The 21,907-nt window shown below is 37.6% G+C and overlaps 1 protein-coding gene across 3 annotated transcripts in view; it reads right to left on the bottom strand.

The window, feature by feature from the left end:
- Nucleotides 1-21,907, bottom strand: part of kcnab1a (potassium voltage-gated channel subfamily A regulatory beta subunit 1a) — a 106,215-nt gene that overhangs the window by 48,812 nt on the left and 35,496 nt on the right. Inside the window, exon 1 of one of the 3 annotated variants that reach the window (XM_057347961.1) lies at nt 16,294-17,194. The exons of the other annotated variants lie outside the window; for them this stretch is intronic. Coding sequence (XP_057203944.1) covers nt 16,294-16,505 — 212 coding nt within the window. The 5' untranslated portion in view covers nt 16,506-17,194. Of the gene's footprint in view, nt 1-16,293; nt 17,195-21,907 lie in introns of those variants that run through there. 3 annotated transcript variants of the gene reach the window in all.

The following is a 21,907-nucleotide window of genomic DNA, read 5'->3' as shown; positions in this document are numbered from 1 at the left end:
TAATGACTCTTAAGAAACTGCTGTTACATTACAGGTGAAGCTAAACTGTGTGTTTTGAGGAAACCCAGCCAGCATCAGTTATCACTTTCATCGTCTAATGGAAAACGGTCTTTACTAAATATAGATAGACTTGTCATTTATAAGAAATACACTGTAAAGAAAAAAGAACAGGTAACTGTAAGAGTTAAGCAGTCGAAGACATACACCAGTGTAAATGAGACAATGAAAAGAGTTCAGACCCTGTAAATCCAGATATAAACAGCACACCCAAAAACAGACCAAAGCACTTCAGCTCATTTGCTGTACTAATGACATTTCAATGCAACTTCAGTGGGTATAATACTGTTATGGTTATGATTCTAAAAGCAGTTTCATTTTAAGCCCCCACAGAGTGCAACTTCATTTCATTTCCATTTTTAGTTTTTGGTGGGATCAGCATTTTCTTTTCTATAAACATAATTCAGGAAGCAGTCTAAGTTTTTCTATTTGAGAGAATGTCTGGGGGATTTTATTCTCTTTGTGTATAAAGCGAGTACAGTATGAAGGCTGACTCACTCTTTGATCAGAAAACGTGCACATTTTAACAACTCTATTATTTCAAGGACACAAGGATGTACTTCCACTGCTACAACTCCACTGTTAACCCACTCCAAGGCATTAACTAAATATGTGACTCTGGACATAAGGATCAGATTTATACAATTAATAAGCTTTCCATTGGTGTATGGTTGGTTAGGATAGGACAATATTTGGCTGAGACACAACAATTTCGAAAATCTGGAATCTGAGTGTGCAAAAATCTAAATATTGAGAAAATCACCTTTAAAGTTGTCCATCAGAGGCGCTATAGCAGGCCGTTGCTAAGAAGAAACAGGTTTGTTTTAACACTCTCTATTGGCTTAATACAGTAATGATGTTGTGGAGAGTAGATAATCGCAAAAGCTGAAATTCTAAGCTTTACATAGATACCAAACTTGAGTGGGTAATTCTCAAAGAGCGGGCAGCAGAGAAATGAAGTTTGTAGGCGTGTTTCCGCAGGGCTGTACGTAAACTTTTTTTGTGCGGTTTAAAGTTTTGTAGCACAGGCCAAGCAGTTGAAGCACAAGAATAAACGTCTGTTATATTAGAAAAATATACACATAAAAATATTTGTGTGTAGTTTATCACATAAATAGGCAGGTAACAGATGAAGGACATTAATGTTACAGTTGGGTAAATTAGGGCCATATAATTTAGTTTTTCCCAAGTTACTTTTTTCTGTTTTAATTTTTCTGAGTTCTGTGTTTTCCATTCTTTTACGATACAATTATTATATATTTGTCCACATACTGTAGTATTCTATTATATGATTTACAATGGTAAACTGCAGTAAAATTCCTCCTTTTGCAGATACAATGGTGTTTTATATTATTTTATATTAAATATTAGTTGAGTAAATATAAGTATACAATTTACTATAGTCAACATTATAATACAATACAGTGTTTTAATCTGGATGTTCAAGTTTACCAGACTTTTATTTTGACGGGTCGTCGCAAAGAGTGTGTGGTTGACGATATATTTTCTCTAACAGTAAAATGCTTATGAATACACTCTCAGATCAGCTTTGCAGATGGAGTTCATGTGTTTATGTCCTCATATAGAGACGCAGACGCAGATCTGAAAAACTTTTCAGATTTTAACTGAAGATTATGAGGGTACATGTCCCACATGCAAAATGTCCCACATTGATAAGCTATTTACTATAAACGCTGCAATATTCATGAAAAAATAAGAATTGTCATTTTTACTGTTCACTGGGACTTTAATATCCTAATGATTTTTGTCATTAAAGAAAAATCAATAATTTTGACCCATACAATGTTTTGTTGGCTTTTGCCACAAATGTTGCAGTGCTACTTATGACTGGTTTTGTGGTCCACGGTCACATTTACTATACACTGTATATTAGTAGCCTATAATATGTACTTTTATTATTTTAACTGCATGTTTAATTGACATATTAAACCAATGAAAGTGGTTTCTTATGGAAAGGGTTGGGTAAAGTGACCTGGGATGAAAAATTAGATATTAGTCGGGGGAGAATGTAATTAAGAGATGCTTTCATGCACCAATCAAAGCAAAAGCAATGAGCAATACACACTCTGATCCACATGATCCCCACTCATGCTTATTAGACATCTCTCTGTCCCTTTATCTTCACTGATAGACTTTATTAGTGCTTCTATACATTTCCTGAGGGTCTCCACATGTCGTGGGTGTGTTTTTACGTTCTTATTGCACTAAACGCAGCTCTGCATCAGCACACAGAAATTCACTTATCCGGTGCACATCCGTTCTTACTATGAAACTAGCTTCAGTTCCCAGCAGCCTTTCATTTAATGTAAAACCTCTCATCCGTGTCTCGGAAAAACAAATAAATATACACAGAAGGATGCGCGGTGGCTGTTATTATTTAAGTCTACAAATGTTATAGCTCACATTCTCCCATCTTGCCATGTAACAATCTTGGGTCTGCAACTGACAGACTTGACACTACAGTATTTAACTCCATTCCAGAACCTACAGTAGTGAACTCACTGTCTTCTGCCTACACCGACAGATGCCTTCTATGGCTGTATGATAACTGGACTGGAAGCTCATAAACTGAATGATTTGGAACACTAAGGGTGACAACACAATGTACTATATAAATAACACTCCCCACGCACGATACACAGGAGACTCAAGCCTTAAAGGGATACATCACCCAAAAACGAAAATTCTGTCATCATTTTCTCACCTTCGAGTTGTTCCAAATGTGTATAAATTTCTTTGTTCTGATGAACACAGAGAAAGATATTTGGAATAATGTCCTACATTCTTCTAAATGTCTTCTTTTGTGTTCAACAGAACAAAAAAAATGATAAAGTAATTTTTCCTACTATGGTAGTCAATGGGTGTTGAGATCTGTTTGGTTATAAGTATAATTCCAAATATCTTTCTGTGTTCATCAGAACAAAGAAATGTATACACATTTGGAACAACTTGAAGGTGAGTAAATAGGGTGACCACCCGTCCCGCTTTGCGTTGTACCGCATAGCATTTTCACCCCTTGTTCCGCACGTCGCATATTGAGAAAATGTCCCGCATTTTCATCAGTCTGTTGGTTTTTAGTTGTCACATTAAGAAACACGTTCTTTAACCCGAAACGCACATGAGACGCTTGTTTGCGCCATTGTTTATTTAACTATTTAACAGTGCTGTGTCAAAAGCAGCATCCCGGTGCACTCCAGTGTCCAACGAGCTCATACAAACGCAACTATTTTGTAAAGCCTGACTATTACCCAATGTATGAGAAGGCGGCAGTGATTTCAGTCATCAAGAGGCTGCGACATCTGTCAGTAGATCATTAAATGCATTATTTAACAATTATACATTTTAAAAGAGAAACTCTTTTTCATTATTTGTTTGTTCTTTATTCCTTTAGTTTTCTCTTTTTGAGATCTTCAAAGTTTACAAAATGATAACTCCACGTCTGTTCTGTGCTCAAAATTTAAAGAGACAGTGAATCTTAAATTGAAATTGCCATTCAATTTGTATGTATTATATAACATTTGATCTATGCATTAATTATGTTGTAGTTGGAATGGACTAAATAACACATTATTTTTATAAGCTAAAAAATTATATAAAAATGTTTTCATTTCGTTATTATATCACAGTTTCGCGCTACCTTTCAATGGTGTCCCACACAAACGGATTACTTGTCCCACAGTTGGTTTGTTGAGTGGTGGTCACTATGAGTAAATGACGACAGAATTTTCATTTTTGGGTGAAGTATCACTTTAATAGATTTCAATACAGGCCACCTGAGAGAAATGACGCAATACTTAATAAGCATAAATATACATATAAACACACACTTAATGTACATCTTTTGGAGCCGTCTTTGCATATGAGCATGAATATGGTGTTTACCCAAAAATAAAAATAAATCTGTCATCATTTATTTACTCTTGTGCTGTTTAAAACCTCTGTATGACTCGGTCTGTGGAACACAAAAGAAGGTATTTTGAGAAATGTATTCATACAATGGAAGTCAAAGAAGTAAATGCTGAAAGAATTGTCTTTTTTGGCTGAACTATCCCTTTAACAATAATAATTCAGCATCTGTTACCTTTGGCAACCAACACTGCAGTTTCATGTCTCTTGTGTCACTCTTTGGTCCCTTTCTACGGTGGCTCTGAACCGCAAGTGATAAAAAATTATGTTAATTCGTTATAACGAGATGTTAATTTGTTATAATGAGATACATATTCCGTTAAAACGAGATGTTAATTCATTATAACGAGATATTAATCCGTTAAAATTAGATATTAATTGTCATAATGAGATATTACAAGAGATTTTAATTTATTAAAACGAGATATTACAAGAAATATTAATTCGAGATGGTAATTCGTTAAAACGAGATATTAATCCGTTAAAATGAGATACTAATCCGTTAAAATGAAATAATAATCCGTTAAAATGAAATATTAATTCATTATAAAGAAATAGCATCTCTTTATGTCAACTCCTTGATACCCGAGTTTTGAGTTAGTGGCGTTTCATGACAGAAAACAATACGCTTTTACTTTGCTGCTGTGCTGACACAATAGAGGACAATTGTGTTAGATCCAGTCATTCATTTATGTTTCATTTAGTGTCTGTGCCACTTATAAACGCACAATGTGCTTGAAAAGACCGTTAAATGAGTCATATGCTTAAAAGCCGGTTATCCATACTAGCGCATTCTCAGAACACACACCAGTGGTAGCCTATCAGTCACGGATTAATATCTCGTTATAACTAATTAATATTTCTTGTAATATCTCGTTTTAACAAATTAAAATATCTTGTAATATCTCATTATGACGAATTAATATCTCGTTTTAACGGATTAATATCTTGTTATATTTTGTATCTCATTATAACAAATTAACATCTCGTTCTAACGAATTATCATATTTTTTTATCACTTGTGGTTCAGAGCCACCTTACCTTTCCTCTTACTCAGTGAATTAAATAGAATTCAAATCAATATTCCATGCCTATTGTTTTTTTAACTTAAGTATGCATGTAAACAGAATGATATACAGTTAGCTGGTGATTATCTTGTCAGGGTTCATGTCAGGATTTATTTTGCATTGACCCAATGCCTATACATGAACATTTACTAAAATACTAAAATATTTTATGCTTCTCTTTTTTAACCTTTGTAGAAACATTCCAAGAAACCTTTGTTTAAGGATGACAGTGAATGGGTGGATAATGAATGCAGTATGAGGAGATGAATATGACAGCCCAACATCACCTCAAGGAGGTGTGAAGAACATGTCCAACAAACCCCAGGCTGTATCCTGTCACAATCCATAGCATTATATTCATTTCATTTTCTCATGGTAGACAGCTGGCAAACCAACTGTATGTGTCAGGGAATCAGAGCCTCAGACGAGTGAGAATGTGGAGAATAACCCTGACTGTTCTTATTACTTTGTGGATAAAATTAGACATTTATGTCTACATGATGAGGATGACTGCAACATCCATGTATTTTGGTTGATAGGGGCACATACAGTAAATATTAAATGACTACAGGGGGCTATAAAGTGCAGCTTACATATCAAGTTATACCATTAGATAAAACCTCTTGAAAGGTAATCCCCAACAATAAAAATGATGAATTATGACACATATTCATTTATAAATGTATGAATTGAATTACTTTGTTCTAGATGCTGATCAATAACCTATATTCAATTACTGGTACAGCACCCATGTCAGGGACTATATTCTACAGTATATACAGTATATCACAAAAATGGATTTGGATATTTTAAATTCACTTCTCAAAAAACATTTAATAAAAATGTAGTCTGTAAAATTTTTGTCAACCATTTTATTATGGTAATATGGTATAAGAGGCTGTGCTAAGGGAAAAAGTAATTATGTATTTCCCACAAGTGAATACCCATATTCTGTCTTGGTTTAGTAAATAAAAAATCCAATAAAAAGACCAACAAAAATATAGCAAATATTGAATTAATTAAAAAAAAGAAATTGTTTTTGACATAAGGATCATAAGCAAATTAATATTCATTTTAAACCCAGAACACACCAGCAGACATCAAACATCAGTTTAAAGGATGCAATGATGTGCAACCCAAGCAGCAATATTACAAACGAGATACCTCAAAGTCTAAATGTTGTCATGGAAACTACTCAAGCTAATAGCTTAAGGTTTTAGCTGCAGGGTCACTGGAGGCCACCAAACAACAAGATGTTCTTCGTTAACACATTCGTAAATTACAGTTAACAAATGACCCCACTGCTTTCAGGGTCTTCATCTCCAGGGGATCATCCTTCCTTACATTAATGGATGAAGTGTGTATATCAGCACTACTGTACTACAATCAATATACTGTACAGTACAGTAGGTGAACTGCTAGTCTTGCAATTTTGAAAGTTTTCATCGTTTTTTATTAAACTACTAACCAAACTTAAAAATACCAACACCAACACAATGGGAATTACCAACAGATGTTGCTTTTTATTTTTGTCTTCATTCTTGGTTAAGTTTCTCTGAAAGGCACGACATCATTTAGGTCTAAATAACTGCTTAATCAGAGGTAAAGGATGTGCTATCGTGGCTTAAACATTACACAAGACTCAGTGGGAATAGACGCTATCATTAAGCAGCAATCCTATTATCTATCATCCTTTAATTAAGTGTGCATACGTCTGTCTCGCTGTGTTTGCATGCGAGCATCCACTGCATGATTTATTCATCAGTTGGGCTATTGGTGTGAGATAGGCTCCTGGTGCCTCTTTTTCTAAGCTTCAGTGCTGCAATGGGAGGTCAGGTGACTCTGAGCGTTCATGTAGAAAATAAGACCCTAGTGACAAACGGTTTGTTGCAACACACCAATACAGAAAAAGATAGACAGAAGAACATCTGGGACATTATCTCTTCCAGCTAAGGACTGTTAAAGATGCTTACAAAGTGTTGCATGCTTTATGCTGTATACCATGCATACATTACTATCCTACTACCTGACAGATATCCCAGAAATGTCTCTGTGACAGCCCTTAAACAGCTGGGCCGCTCTGTCATTGAGCGTTTGCTGACATCAATGTCTTTGATTGCAGAGAAATACTGTTTGTTTAGCAAATCTAAAATTGCTTACAGAACCTTTAATAATGAAACTCATCTTTGGTTCGATTTGACCTTTCAATGGTTAAGCCACTGTGAACCCAGACCCCAGACAAGCTCTCCCATTTCCTCCCTACAAAACCCTTTAAAGGTCATCGGTGACAAACGGTATGTTTGCGCCAAAAGTCTATTCTAGTTTTATTTGCTATTCCTACTTCTTTGTTTCCTCGGGAGCAATTGAGATAAAGAATGAATGAGAGCTCTCTGTATCTCAGTTTGTCTGATCTGCATTCACGGTATATCGCAGGATACAGGATCCTATTCAAAGGTGCTATTGTTGCCTCAAAACCTATTAAAGCTTTGTTTGGTGACTTCAAGCTTGTAGAAGAGATAATTTCTGATGGATGATGGCCTCTTTTTATTCTACCTTTATTTACCATTTCAAATTGCCTCGGCTGTCTACTATAGTCTTGCTTTGTAATGGATTAGTATGAGCTCCAGAATGTCACTTAAGTATTGCAGAAAGATGACTGCTGTAGCTTTTAATCCAGTATTTTCAGCGATTACAGCCGCACTGATCAGATTCGAGATTGGTGATGACGGATTAAAAGAGAAAAACACTTCCTGGATGTTATTCTCATCTAATGGGTCTCAAAGCTTTCTACTGCAGCTTTAACCGTAAAGCCACAATGAAACCTCGGCCTATTGAACCCTGTCAACGTGATGTTTACCATGGGTGAGCACGTATGAGCGTGTGTGCGTTTGTAATGAGAGCGGTCATAGAAAACTTCATCCCGAGCGGATCGCTGTCAGGGCTCTACAATGAAGTCATGATGGACGTGAAAAGCTATAAGTATAACTTCTAGAAACACAATCCTCTTCTATCTGCTCCTCACTCATACACTGTATGTTTCATCGGTACACTCTCTTGCACTTTTAATGTTGTCCTGATGGGCTGTCAACGGCACAGAGATCACTATCAAAACACACAGAAAGAGAGACAGACAGACAGAGAGATATTCATGCTTTATGCTGCTGCTGTGTTCCAGTAGAGATTACGATGAACCATGGATTCCCCACTCACACAGTATACTACTATTCAGGTATTCTGTCCATTCAAATTCTCACACCAGTGATTTTCACCGTAGTGGGTATTAACAGTCGGGTTATACATTAATCGTTGTTGGCTTGTTGTGATCCAACCAACCCAGCATAGGTTAATTTTTTAACCCAACAGTTGACTTTGTCCATATTTGAACCAAACATGGATTGGAACTCAAGTGTATATTAAAACTGCAAAAAAATATCACTTTTCATTTTTATGCACTAGCAAAAACAAGATAATGAAAAAACGCATGATCTTGTTTTCCTAAGGCTTTTAGAAGTATAGAGTTTGGATTGTTGTCTTGGGGATTGGTAATGACGGGCTGATTTGAGGTCATGAAATCCTAAGGGATTTACAGTAGAGGATCCAAAGTAACAACAAAAGAAAAGAGATTAAAGCCTATACGGTGAGATACACACCACCAATCTCACCGCACACTCATGCACACACGCATGTGCACACACACACACACGCACACACACACGCGCGCACACGCGCACACACACACACACACGCGCGCACACGCACACACACACACACACACACACACACACACACACACACACACACACACANCTCTGGCTTTCGGATGCAGCAGCATTTTCCCGTACTTCACTCAAAAGCTGTGCATAAATCACGTGATATTTATCGTCGGTTTATCGTGACAGCCCTCAACTTGTCTACGTAAGTTCTGTGCATCCCCGGGGCCACGATTGCACCTTCTGAGAGAACAGTGACAGTCACAGTCAGCTTTTGTGGGCGGCGTTTGGAGGAGAGACGTGAACTGAAATGGTTGTCAGACAGAATTGCTTGTATGGATGTTTTTTTTTCTTTAAATCATTTTGCAGTATAGCCCATAATAATCCAACAGTTTTTGTTTATTCATATTTTTAGCTTATAATGTTGAATGACACTTTTCAATGAAGTGTTCTGTTGCAGGCTTACAGATAGGGTGACCACCCGTCCCGCTTTGCGTTGTACCGCACAGAATTTTCACCCTTTGTCCCGCACGTCGCATATTGAGAAAATGTCCCGCATTTTCATCAGTCTTTTGGTTTTTAGTTGTCACATTAAGAAACACGTTCTTTAACCCGAAACGCACATGAGACGCTTGTTTGCGCCATTGTTTATTTAACTATTTAACAGTGCTGTGTCAAAAGCAGCATCCCGGTGCACTCCAGTGTCCAACGAGCTCATACAAACGCAACTATTTTGTAAAGCCTGACTATTACCCAATGTATGAGAAGGCGGCAGTGATTTCAGTCATCAAGAGGCTGCGACATCTGTCAGTAGATCATTAAATGCATTATTTAACAATTATACATTTTAAAAGAGAAACTCTTTTTCATTATTTGTTTGTTCTTTATTCCTTTAGTTTTCTCTTTTTGAGATCTTCAAAGTTTACAAAATGATAACTCCACGTCTGTTCTGTGCTCAAAATTTAAAGAGACAGTGAATCTTAAATTGAAATTGCCATTCAATTTGTATGTATTATATAACATTTGATCTATGCATTAATTATGTTGTAGTTGGAATGGACTAAATAACACATTATTTTTATAAGCTAAAAAATTATATAAAAATGTTTTCATTTCGTTATTATATCACAGTTTCGCGCTACCTTTCAATGGTGTCCCACACAAACGGATTACTTGTCCCACAGTTGGTTTGTTGAGTGGTGGTCACTATGAGTAAATGACGACAGAATTTTCATTTTTGGGTGAAGTATCACTTTAATAGATTTCAATACAGGCCACCTGAGAGAAATGACGCAATACTTAATAAGCATAAATATACATATAAACACACACTTAATGTACATCTTTTGGAGCCGTCTTTGCATATGAGCATGAATATGGTGTTTACCCAAAAATAAAAATAAATCTGTCATCATTTATTTACTCTTGTGCTGTTTAAAACCTCTGTATGACTCGGTCTGTGGAACACAAAAGAAGGTATTTTGAGAAATGTATTCATACAATGGAAGTCAAAGAAGTAAATGCTGAAAGAATTGTCTTTTTTGGCTGAACTATCCCTTTAACAATAATAATTCAGCATCTGTTACCTTTGGCAACCAACACTGCAGTTTCATGTCTCTTGTGTCACTCTTTGGTCCCTTTCTACGGTGGCTCTGAACCGCAAGTGATAAAAAATTATGTTAATTCGTTATAACGAGATGTTAATTTGTTATAATGAGATACATATTCCGTTAAAACGAGATGTTAATTCATTATAACGAGATATTAATCCGTTAAAATTAGATATTAATTGTCATAATGAGATATTACAAGAGATTTTAATTTATTAAAACGAGATATTACAAGAAATATTAATTCGAGATGGTAATTCGTTAAAACGAGATATTAATCCGTTAAAATGAGATACTAATCCGTTAAAATGAAATAATAATCCGTTAAAATGAAATATTAATTCATTATAAAGAAATAGCATCTCTTTATGTCAACTCCTTGATACCCGAGTTTTGAGTTAGTGGCGTTTCATGACAGAAAACAATACGCTTTTACTTTGCTGCTGTGCTGACACAATAGAGGACAATTGTGTTAGATCCAGTCATTCATTTATGTTTCATTTAGTGTCTGTGCCACTTATAAACGCACAATGTGCTTGAAAAGACCGTTAAATGAGTCATATGCTTAAAAGCCGGTTATCCATACTAGCGCATTCTCAGAACACACACCAGTGGTAGCCTATCAGTCACGGATTAATATCTCGTTATAACTAATTAATATTTCTTGTAATATCTCGTTTTAACAAATTAAAATATCTTGTAATATCTCATTATGACGAATTAATATCTCGTTTTAACGGATTAATATCTTGTTATATTTTGTATCTCATTATAACAAATTAACATCTCGTTCTAACGAATTATCATATTTTTTTATCACTTGTGGTTCAGAGCCACCTTACCTTTCCTCTTACTCAGTGAATTAAATAGAATTCAAATCAATATTCCATGCCTATTGTTTTTTTAACTTAAGTATGCATGTAAACAGAATGATATACAGTTAGCTGGTGATTATCTTGTCAGGGTTCATGTCAGGATTTATTTTGCATTGACCCAATGCCTATACATGAACATTTACTAAAATACTAAAATATTTTATGCTTCTCTTTTTTAACCTTTGTAGAAACATTCCAAGAAACCTTTGTTTAAGGATGACAGTGAATGGGTGGATAATGAATGCAGTATGAGGAGATGAATATGACAGCCCAACATCACCTCAAGGAGGTGTGAAGAACATGTCCAACAAACCCCAGGCTGTATCCTGTCACAATCCATAGCATTATATTCATTTCATTTTCTCATGGTAGACAGCTGGCAAACCAACTGTATGTGTCAGGGAATCAGAGCCTCAGACGAGTGAGAATGTGGAGAATAACCCTGACTGTTCTTATTACTTTGTGGATAAAATTAGACATTTATGTCTACATGATGAGGATGACTGCAACATCCATGTATTTTGGTTGATAGGGGCACATACAGTAAATATTAAATGACTACAGGGGGCTATAAAGTGCAGCTTACATATCAAGTTATACCATTAGATAAAACCTCTTGAAAGGTAATCCCCAACAATAAAAATGATGAATTATGACACATATTCATTTATAAATGTATGAATTGAATTACTTTGTTCTAGATGCTGATCAATAACCTATATTCAATTACTGGTACAGCACCCATGTCAGGGACTATATTCTACAGTATATACAGTATATCACAAAAATGGATTTGGATATTTTAAATTCACTTCTCAAAAAACATTTAATAAAAATGTAGTCTGTAAAATTTTTGTCAACCATTTTATTATGGTAATATGGTATAAGAGGCTGTGCTAAGGGAAAAAGTAATTATGTATTTCCCACAAGTGAATACCCATATTCTGTCTTGGTTTAGTAAATAAAAAATCCAATAAAAAGACCAACAAAAATATAGCAAATATTGAATTAATTAAAAAAAAGAAATTGTTTTTGACATAAGGATCATAAGCAAATTAATATTCATTTTAAACCCAGAACACACCAGCAGACATCAAACATCAGTTTAAAGGATGCAATGATGTGCAACCCAAGCAGCAATATTACAAACGAGATACCTCAAAGTCTAAATGTTGTCATGGAAACTACTCAAGCTAATAGCTTAAGGTTTTAGCTGCAGGGTCACTGGAGGCCACCAAACAACAAGATGTTCTTCGTTAACACATTCGTAAATTACAGTTAACAAATGACCCCACTGCTTTCAGGGTCTTCATCTCCAGGGGATCATCCTTCCTTACATTAATGGATGAAGTGTGTATATCAGCACTACTGTACTACAATCAATATACTGTACAGTACAGTAGGTGAACTGCTAGTCTTGCAATTTTGAAAGTTTTCATCGTTTTTTATTAAACTACTAACCAAACTTAAAAATACCAACACCAACACAATGGGAATTACCAACAGATGTTGCTTTTTATTTTTGTCTTCATTCTTGGTTAAGTTTCTCTGAAAGGCACGACATCATTTAGGTCTAAATAACTGCTTAATCAGAGGTAAAGGATGTGCTATCGTGGCTTAAACATTACACAAGACTCAGTGGGAATAGACGCTATCATTAAGCAGCAATCCTATTATCTATCATCCTTTAATTAAGTGTGCATACGTCTGTCTCGCTGTGTTTGCATGCGAGCATCCACTGCATGATTTATTCATCAGTTGGGCTATTGGTGTGAGATAGGCTCCTGGTGCCTCTTTTTCTAAGCTTCAGTGCTGCAATGGGAGGTCAGGTGACTCTGAGCGTTCATGTAGAAAATAAGACCCTAGTGACAAACGGTTTGTTGCAACACACCAATACAGAAAAAGATAGACAGAAGAACATCTGGGACATTATCTCTTCCAGCTAAGGACTGTTAAAGATGCTTACAAAGTGTTGCATGCTTTATGCTGTATACCATGCATACATTACTATCCTACTACCTGACAGATATCCCAGAAATGTCTCTGTGACAGCCCTTAAACAGCTGGGCCGCTCTGTCATTGAGCGTTTGCTGACATCAATGTCTTTGATTGCAGAGAAATACTGTTTGTTTAGCAAATCTAAAATTGCTTACAGAACCTTTAATAATGAAACTCATCTTTGGTTCGATTTGACCTTTCAATGGTTAAGCCACTGTGAACCCAGACCCCAGACAAGCTCTCCCATTTCCTCCCTACAAAACCCTTTAAAGGTCATCGGTGACAAACGGTATGTTTGCGCCAAAAGTCTATTCTAGTTTTATTTGCTATTCCTACTTCTTTGTTTCCTCGGGAGCAATTGAGATAAAGAATGAATGAGAGCTCTCTGTATCTCAGTTTGTCTGATCTGCATTCACGGTATATCGCAGGATACAGGATCCTATTCAAAGGTGCTATTGTTGCCTCAAAACCTATTAAAGCTTTGTTTGGTGACTTCAAGCTTGTAGAAGAGATAATTTCTGATGGATGATGGCCTCTTTTTATTCTACCTTTATTTACCATTTCAAATTGCCTCGGCTGTCTACTATAGTCTTGCTTTGTAATGGATTAGTATGAGCTCCAGAATGTCACTTAAGTATTGCAGAAAGATGACTGCTGTAGCTTTTAATCCAGTATTTTCAGCGATTACAGCCGCACTGATCAGATTCGAGATTGGTGATGACGGATTAAAAGAGAAAAACACTTCCTGGATGTTATTCTCATCTAATGGGTCTCAAAGCTTTCTACTGCAGCTTTAACCGTAAAGCCACAATGAAACCTCGGCCTATTGAACCCTGTCAACGTGATGTTTACCATGGGTGAGCACGTATGAGCGTGTGTGCGTTTGTAATGAGAGCGGTCATAGAAAACTTCATCCCGAGCGGATCGCTGTCAGGGCTCTACAATGAAGTCATGATGGACGTGAAAAGCTATAAGTATAACTTCTAGAAACACAATCCTCTTCTATCTGCTCCTCACTCATACACTGTATGTTTCATCGGTACACTCTCTTGCACTTTTAATGTTGTCCTGATGGGCTGTCAACGGCACAGAGATCACTATCAAAACACACAGAAAGAGAGACAGACAGACAGAGAGATATTCATGCTTTATGCTGCTGCTGTGTTCCAGTAGAGATTACGATGAACCATGGATTCCCCACTCACACAGTATACTACTATTCAGGTATTCTGTCCATTCAAATTCTCACACCAGTGATTTTCACCGTAGTGGGTATTAACAGTCGGGTTATACATTAATCGTTGTTGGCTTGTTGTGATCCAACCAACCCAGCATAGGTTAATTTTTTAACCCAACAGTTGACTTTGTCCATATTTGAACCAAACATGGATTGGAACTCAAGTGTATATTAAAACTGCAAAAAAATATCACTTTTCATTTTTATGCACTAGCAAAAACAAGATAATGAAAAAACGCATGATCTTGTTTTCCTAAGGCTTTTAGAAGTATAGAGTTTGGATTGTTGTCTTGGGGATTGGTAATGACGGGCTGATTTGAGGTCATGAAATCCTAAGGGATTTACAGTAGAGGATCCAAAGTAACAACAAAAGAAAAGAGATTAAAGCCTATACGGTGAGATACACACCACCAATCTCACCGCACACTCATGCACACACGCATGTGCACACACACACACACGCACACACACACGCGCGCACACGCGCACACACACACACACACGCGCGCACACGCACACACACACACACACACACACACACACACACACACACACACACACACAAACTCGTTTATCATCACATGCACAAACAACCCAGAGTATGGTCTTATTATTTCTAGCTGTTCAATTGGCGTTTAACAATAGATTTTCAAAGGATGGATCATGTAATCTGGGTCATATTGAGCATGATCCATTGGTGCCTGTTTTTCCAAAGAAAATAAATGAAAATGAAAGGCTCCTCCTCTAAATCAACTTACAAATACAATATATATATATAGAACAAGAGAACGAGATAGAGGGAGAGAGAGCAAAAGAGAGCAATGTTCATTCATCAATTAATTCCTATTGAAAATAATCAAGCCCTGCCTCATTTTGTTATCTCACTGATTATTCTTTAATACATTATGTGAAATGTAAAATTTAGAAAGACTTTGTACCATGTAAATGAAATGGGTTATGAATGCTGTTTAATGAATTTATTAATTGATGATCCCACTGCTATACTGACAATAAAATGCATGCTACTTCATGTCTTTCATTCACATTCATTCACATTTTCCATTGTGTACCAAAGTTGAAGCCTGGTGAGATATATATTAATAGCAAAAAGATGTTCGATCAACAGAGGTTTTAAATGTCCCAAACTGACCTCTTGACGCAATACAAAGAATACAAACTTTAAAGCTGCATGGCTTGCAGAGGTGTGCAAGTATAGTATATTGTTAACAATTTATCATCCTTTATCATCTCTAATACATTTGTTGAGGGTTCAAAAGTAATTGTGCATGTTTAAAGCTAATCTGAACTTCATGATTCAGGACTTCGGGTGAGAGACACGAATGTTATTCACACATTTGCATTTAGAATTGTTTCACGCTATTGCATTTAAGAACGGACACCAGTCTTATACACAAATGCATGAATGCACACTATCATCCACCAAAAGTAAAAATCAACTAGAACAGCAAAAAGTACAAGAATATCAGAGAGGGAACATAGCTTAAGCAGACAAACTAACACTGATCTATTAACAACAGTATAAAACACAACCTCAAGTTACAGTAAGGTGACAAATATATCACCTGAAGTGCCCACAAATCATCTCAAGCTTTCCCATCACATAAGACCTTTACTACAGCACTGAGACTCTTAGAGCTGACCTCAGAACAGTTCTACAACATTTAACTGAAAGACAGAGCCAGAGGCGAAAGTGTCCTTTAGAACAGGAAAGAAATGGACTTGAGAGAAATGGAAAGTGAGAAAGAAAGTGTTTAACGTGTGGGATAGATACGGAGGCAGAGAAAGACGTACCGGTACTTCATGCCAGTCAGCTTGCCAGTGGACTCTTTGAGGGAGATGTGGTTACGGGGGGTAAAAGAGCCAAAGCTCCGGGCGATGATGGCAACGGTGCGGAACTTTGCGCGTGCCGCGTTCACCACGTTGGGACTGGTGGCGTTCTGTTTTCCGTGGTCCCCATTGCGACCTTTCAGATTGTGGTCTGTGCACGCGATGGAGACCTGCATGCTGGCACTCGAGGATGAGAAAGATCAATGCAGTCTGAAACTCAAAAGAGGACTCGCTGGGAGATCATGTGGAGGTCACGATTCCAAACTACCTCACCGGTCTCTTCCAGTGGATGCTGTCACGCCGGCAACAGAGAAACCGCATCAATTATTGAGCGTGAGGAAAAAGGAGCCGTCTACACAGTCCAAAAGTTGCTTCGCTCCTTGTTTTGCTCCACGAGTCAAAGGCAAAAGTCAAAGCTGGGGTCAGCGAGCAGGACTACCCGGAGAAGATGAGGAGATCCCACAGCACTGAGAGGATCCTCGCATGGTCAGCCACAAAAAGCCCGCCTGCTGAGGGGGAGGGGGGAGAGGTGGAGGAAAGGAGGGAGTGATGTCAAGACCGGACACGACACAATGTCATCTTCAAGCATAAATCCACACTTCTGTCATCTCTTCTGAAGTCCACCTCTAACACACTATTGCTCTCTCACACACCTGCATTCACTCATTGCTTCTTTTTCTTTTGCGTACTTTTCTTTCCTTTCTTCTTTTCTCTACAGATCTGTATTGTGGTGAGCTCAGCACTGATGCTTCATCTCTGCTACAGCACTGAGGGAATGAGCAGCAGGCAGACGTCCACGTCTGTTTAAGCACTCTCTCTCTCTCTCTCTCTCTCTCTCGCTCTCTCTCCCTCTCTCTCTCGCTACCTCCCTCGCTCTGTTTCTTTCCCAGTGAATCTCGCTGCACTGCTGTAGAGCATTTGGTCTCTACACACAACGCGTGTACGTTTTCTCACACCTGTGTACACACGTACGTAATCAACACGTTTTCAATGCTAAGCCTGTAAACAAAAAATGCTAAATGAAAAGCTGTCGAAATATGTGAAGCAGATGAAGCGCACCAGAAGCACATGGAGGCTCTTTAAAAGTGAATGTGTAATTTTATGTTTAGAAATAATTTGGGGTAGGGCTGCAACTAACGATTATTTTGATAATCAATTAGTTGGGCGATTATTTTTTCGATTAATCGATTAATCGGATAACACTGTAATTACTTTTTTTGCTTATAATACGTAAATCAGATATGGGAAAAGTATACACAACTGAACTCATTGGCCTTCTCCCAAAATGTTGTGACTGTCTCCATAATTAATACACCTGGTGAGTTGATTCAGGTGTGTCATATTAGAAGCAACTGACAATAGTCTCTCCCAAAGGTGGGAGCGAGGGGAGGGTCGGCCAAGGAAATCATTTTTTTGTGCCATGAAAAGTGAGATATTTGTCATTCAAATGTAGTGAAGTACAGTAAAAAGTAAACAGAAAAAGTAATACTTTAGTACAAATACTCAAAAAGTGTACTTAAGTACAGTTCTCAAGTAAATGTAGTTCGTTACCCACCTCTGAACTAAATGAACCACCAAATCAGGGTATTTAGCCTATTATGTACTTTGCAAAGTGCAAACGCCACAAATTGGGTTTTACTAATATAATCTTCAATTTTGTCATTTAAAACACCTCTCCCCTTTAAACTTTAAAACTGCGCAGCTTGAAGAGATGCATGCAGAACTGGTTCTTTAGGGAGTCAAAGTATCAACTCAGAATGAAACTGTTATTTCTGAGCCTGTTAGCATCCTGACACTATGAAATGAGATTTATGCCAGTTCTGAGAATGAACAGAGAGAATTTCCAGAAATATATTCCTCAACTCTTGGTTTCTTACTGCGCTAAATAAAATACCTCCTACCATCAGCCCCTCGACCACAACCTCCAACTCTCTTATAACCAGAAACAAAGATATTACAGATCAATACTAGATCACACACCGCAGTGTCGATTTCACACGCTATCCATTAAATCTTTAAGCTTGGGTCTTGAATCAATATTGATCAAAGGAGTAGTGGACATTTTATGATTCCCACCATTTGCGCAAAGTTGCTCATTAAACCAGGAAGCTCTAGGAGATAATGGTATAAAACGTGGTATCGAGCCGTGTCTATGGCAACCGTAGAGAGAGGAACATGTTTGCAATAAAATGCTCTCGTAAAAGGGTCATTTTTTTCTCAGTAGCAGCTATAAAATCAGTTTTATGGCTATGTAATTTTCACTTAAGATTTACACTGTGTGCTAACTGTTAAAACTTACTGTGATTAGCATACGAACGGAACGCTATCACAGCTCATCTTATTTCTCAGATCCAATTTTTGCCGCCCACTGATCACAGAACAATAACTGCACAGGATTCTCTTCATTTCTCCTCTGTTTTGCAGGACCTTTTCAATTTTTTTAAATAAATATGTGCATGTTTAAATGTAAATGTAAAATCTAAGAGTACAGTATACTAACTAAACATACAGAATATGTTCTGGCCAAAATCAAAAACCCAAAGTGTTTGCCTGAGTTTACAATATGTGTCATCTTAAAGTTAATTTTGTACTAATTTAGTACTATTTTTATGCATTAAAGTGATAGTTCAACCAAAAATGTAAAAATCTTTCGTCATTTACTGACCCTCTTGTCATTTCAAACCTATATGACTTTCTTCCGCAGAACACAAAAGAAGATATTGGTAACCGAACAATGGCGCGACCCATTCACCTCTATTGTATGGACCCAAACCTAATGCAAGTCAATGGGTGCCGATTAACAACATTCTTCAAAATATCTTCTTTTGTGTTCTGCAGAAGACTGTACTGTACTGCACTAACTAGAGCACTATAAATACTGATATACAGTAGCAGTGGAGCATGTACCCTCGTGTCTGATGAGTCTTTCTGAGTGGCATGGGGATGTCAACTCTCTGAATGTTTGTGCCGATTATATTCATCTCACAATAGCCTTTGATTCGCATCAGTACCTGTGTGACAATGATGATAATTACTACGCAAGGCAATAGACAGCCTTGAGTAAATGTATCAGGGACACAGCAGAAGATCTTTCTCTCTCTTTGAGTAAGGGTTGACTGGCAGGTTTGTCCTTTGGAAATACAACCGAGGGAAAGGAACAAACTTTTTAATTATTTGCCATAAGTGTGTATTAATAAAATAAACATACTTATGGGGTAAAAAAAAGCAGAAACAAAGCAGGGAAGCTTCACATAGACCTTGACCAATGATGTTCTCACTGGAATTTGCTCTACCCTATATTTAGCATGGGGCTTTTGTCTGATATCTAATGCACTGAAATTCCTACACTTTGATATCATACAGTGATGTCAAAATACTTTTACTGTATATCGCACACATATATCAATAAAACAGTATTCACTTTTACACTTCTGCATGCCAACATCATGTGGTGGTCACCTTAATTTAAGAATGAATGAGGAAACCCATTCGGTTTATTTCTGAAAGTTCTTACAGTCATTCAGTCAGCCCTGAATTCTCGCACAGTCTCAACCAGCTGAGCATCAAAGGGTTAAAACAGATAGCATTTGCTATAGTTGTGTCACATGCAATTTAACCAGAAAAACCTTACAACCACACAAGCAAACACATTTGAAGAGCGACCAGGTTATGTTTGCTTTTTGTGTGTACGCCTCAAAAAGCACGTTCGGACCCTGACACTGTAAAATGAGGTAAAAACAAAAGAGCAGGCAGCATCTCTCTCAGCTCCCCACTGTGCGGGCGGAAGGAGAAACACTCACTCAACAGCACTGTGTGATCGTCTAACCCGTTTATTCACACAAACACTAACACTTTAACTTTGCCGTAGGACATGCACGAACGTTTAACTCCATGAAAAACGATGAGAGGTGAGCAATTAAGCCCATTTCTTGGCAAATACTCTTCTTCTATTCAGCATTTACACACTCACACATCTTATCATGTTTCAACTCCTGACACCATATTAAACAATTAAAAGCATCTCACCTTCTTTTATGTCATATCTGAGCATAAAATGCTGTCTAGGAAAAGTGTGTTTGTGTTCTTTCGTAGGTTTCGTGGAATTCGAGTTCTTACGGTTTCTGGAAAATTAAAAGCATAACTGTTTGTAGTAAATGAAGACTTCGGTTCCAAAACGCGATAAACGCCATTTTTAAAAAAATGAGTTTCCGCCAAAATCAGTATTGTATCAGGTCGGTATTGAAAAGTCACTTTTTAATTTTACGCAAAATGCGATATCCGCCGTGTTATTGTGTCGTGTTTTCTCCCTTTCTTTCCGAACCGCATTATACGCCAGTCTCACTTACTCACAGTCAGCGATATATCTGCTCAACCAATCACAGCACACCATTCCACGCATTGTAAACAGTAATGGCGGCGCTCTGAATACGGTCGGCTCCTAATTTCCCTGATCTACTTTGTACTTTGCGTTCAACAAACAAACAAAAAAAGTAATAATTTTGACGGCATTTATGAACCTGTGCTGGTTTCTGCGGTGGGGAAGAAACGTAAGCCATCGAAATCTAATCATTTACGTGAGGAGATTAAGAAGATGAGGCACTAATTTATAGCATTAAAAAGATGACCCGTTGAATTCATTTTAGGAGCTATGACTGATTGAATATATTTTTAGTCCAGTGCCTCCTGTATGTAAGATTAGTATTGTATTGAGTTCAGAGGCTGTCATATGTGGATCAACTCACTTTGTTGTGTATTTTCAACAGTTTCAATATGAAAAATAACTTTTATATTGATTTAATGGATTTATTGCATTTAAAAAAAATGTTATGGATTTATTGCATTTTGGGGGAAAAATGATCCGTTTTTATAATAAATCTTTTAAAATCAAAATCTGGATTTGAATTTTTTATGTTACTAGAACCTAAAGATGCTATGTGAAACTTTGAAACTGAAACGTCTTGGTTACGGATGTAACCTCAGTTCCCTGATGGAGGGAACGAGACGTTGTGTCGAACCGACAGAAAGAGGTTTGTCTTGAGAACCTATCATCTTCTGAGTATTTAGAAAAGGCCAATGAAAATTGGCGAATGAAATTTGCATGCCGGACTCCTCCCCGGATGTCCGGGTATAAGAGGGAAGCCGGCGTGCTCATTCATTCACCTTTGGTCTGAGGAGCCTTAAGCATCCTCCCCCGACCGCTGGGGTGGGCGGCCAGTGTTGTGGCATGAGGGACACAACGTCTCGTTCCCTCCATCAGGGAACCGAGGTTACATCCGTAACCAAGACGTTCCCTTTCTGTCGGTCTCTCGACGTTGTGTCGAACCGACAGAATGGGGTTCCTATGGAAGACGCCACAGCACTGAGCCGCGTCACAATCTCTAGCGGAGCGACGTTGACTGGCCTGGGCGAGTCAGACGTAGGCGCTAACGCGAAATTATGACCATCCAGTGGAGAGGAAGGGGGACCCAGAGCTTTACCAAAAAGTTGGGAAGCCCCTGCCACCGGCCGTCACGGGCGGAGGCCTAGTTCTCTAAACAGCGAGAAGCCGCCCAGCACCGTAAGGGCCACTGGGTAAGCA

This window comes from Triplophysa rosa, linkage group LG12 (genome assembly GCF_024868665.1).
Source record: "Triplophysa rosa linkage group LG12, Trosa_1v2, whole genome shotgun sequence".
NCBI lineage: Eukaryota > Metazoa > Chordata > Actinopteri > Cypriniformes > Nemacheilidae > Triplophysa > Triplophysa rosa.
Note: the sequence above shows the minus strand (reverse complement) of the source record. Positions and strands in the feature narration are given on the sequence as shown.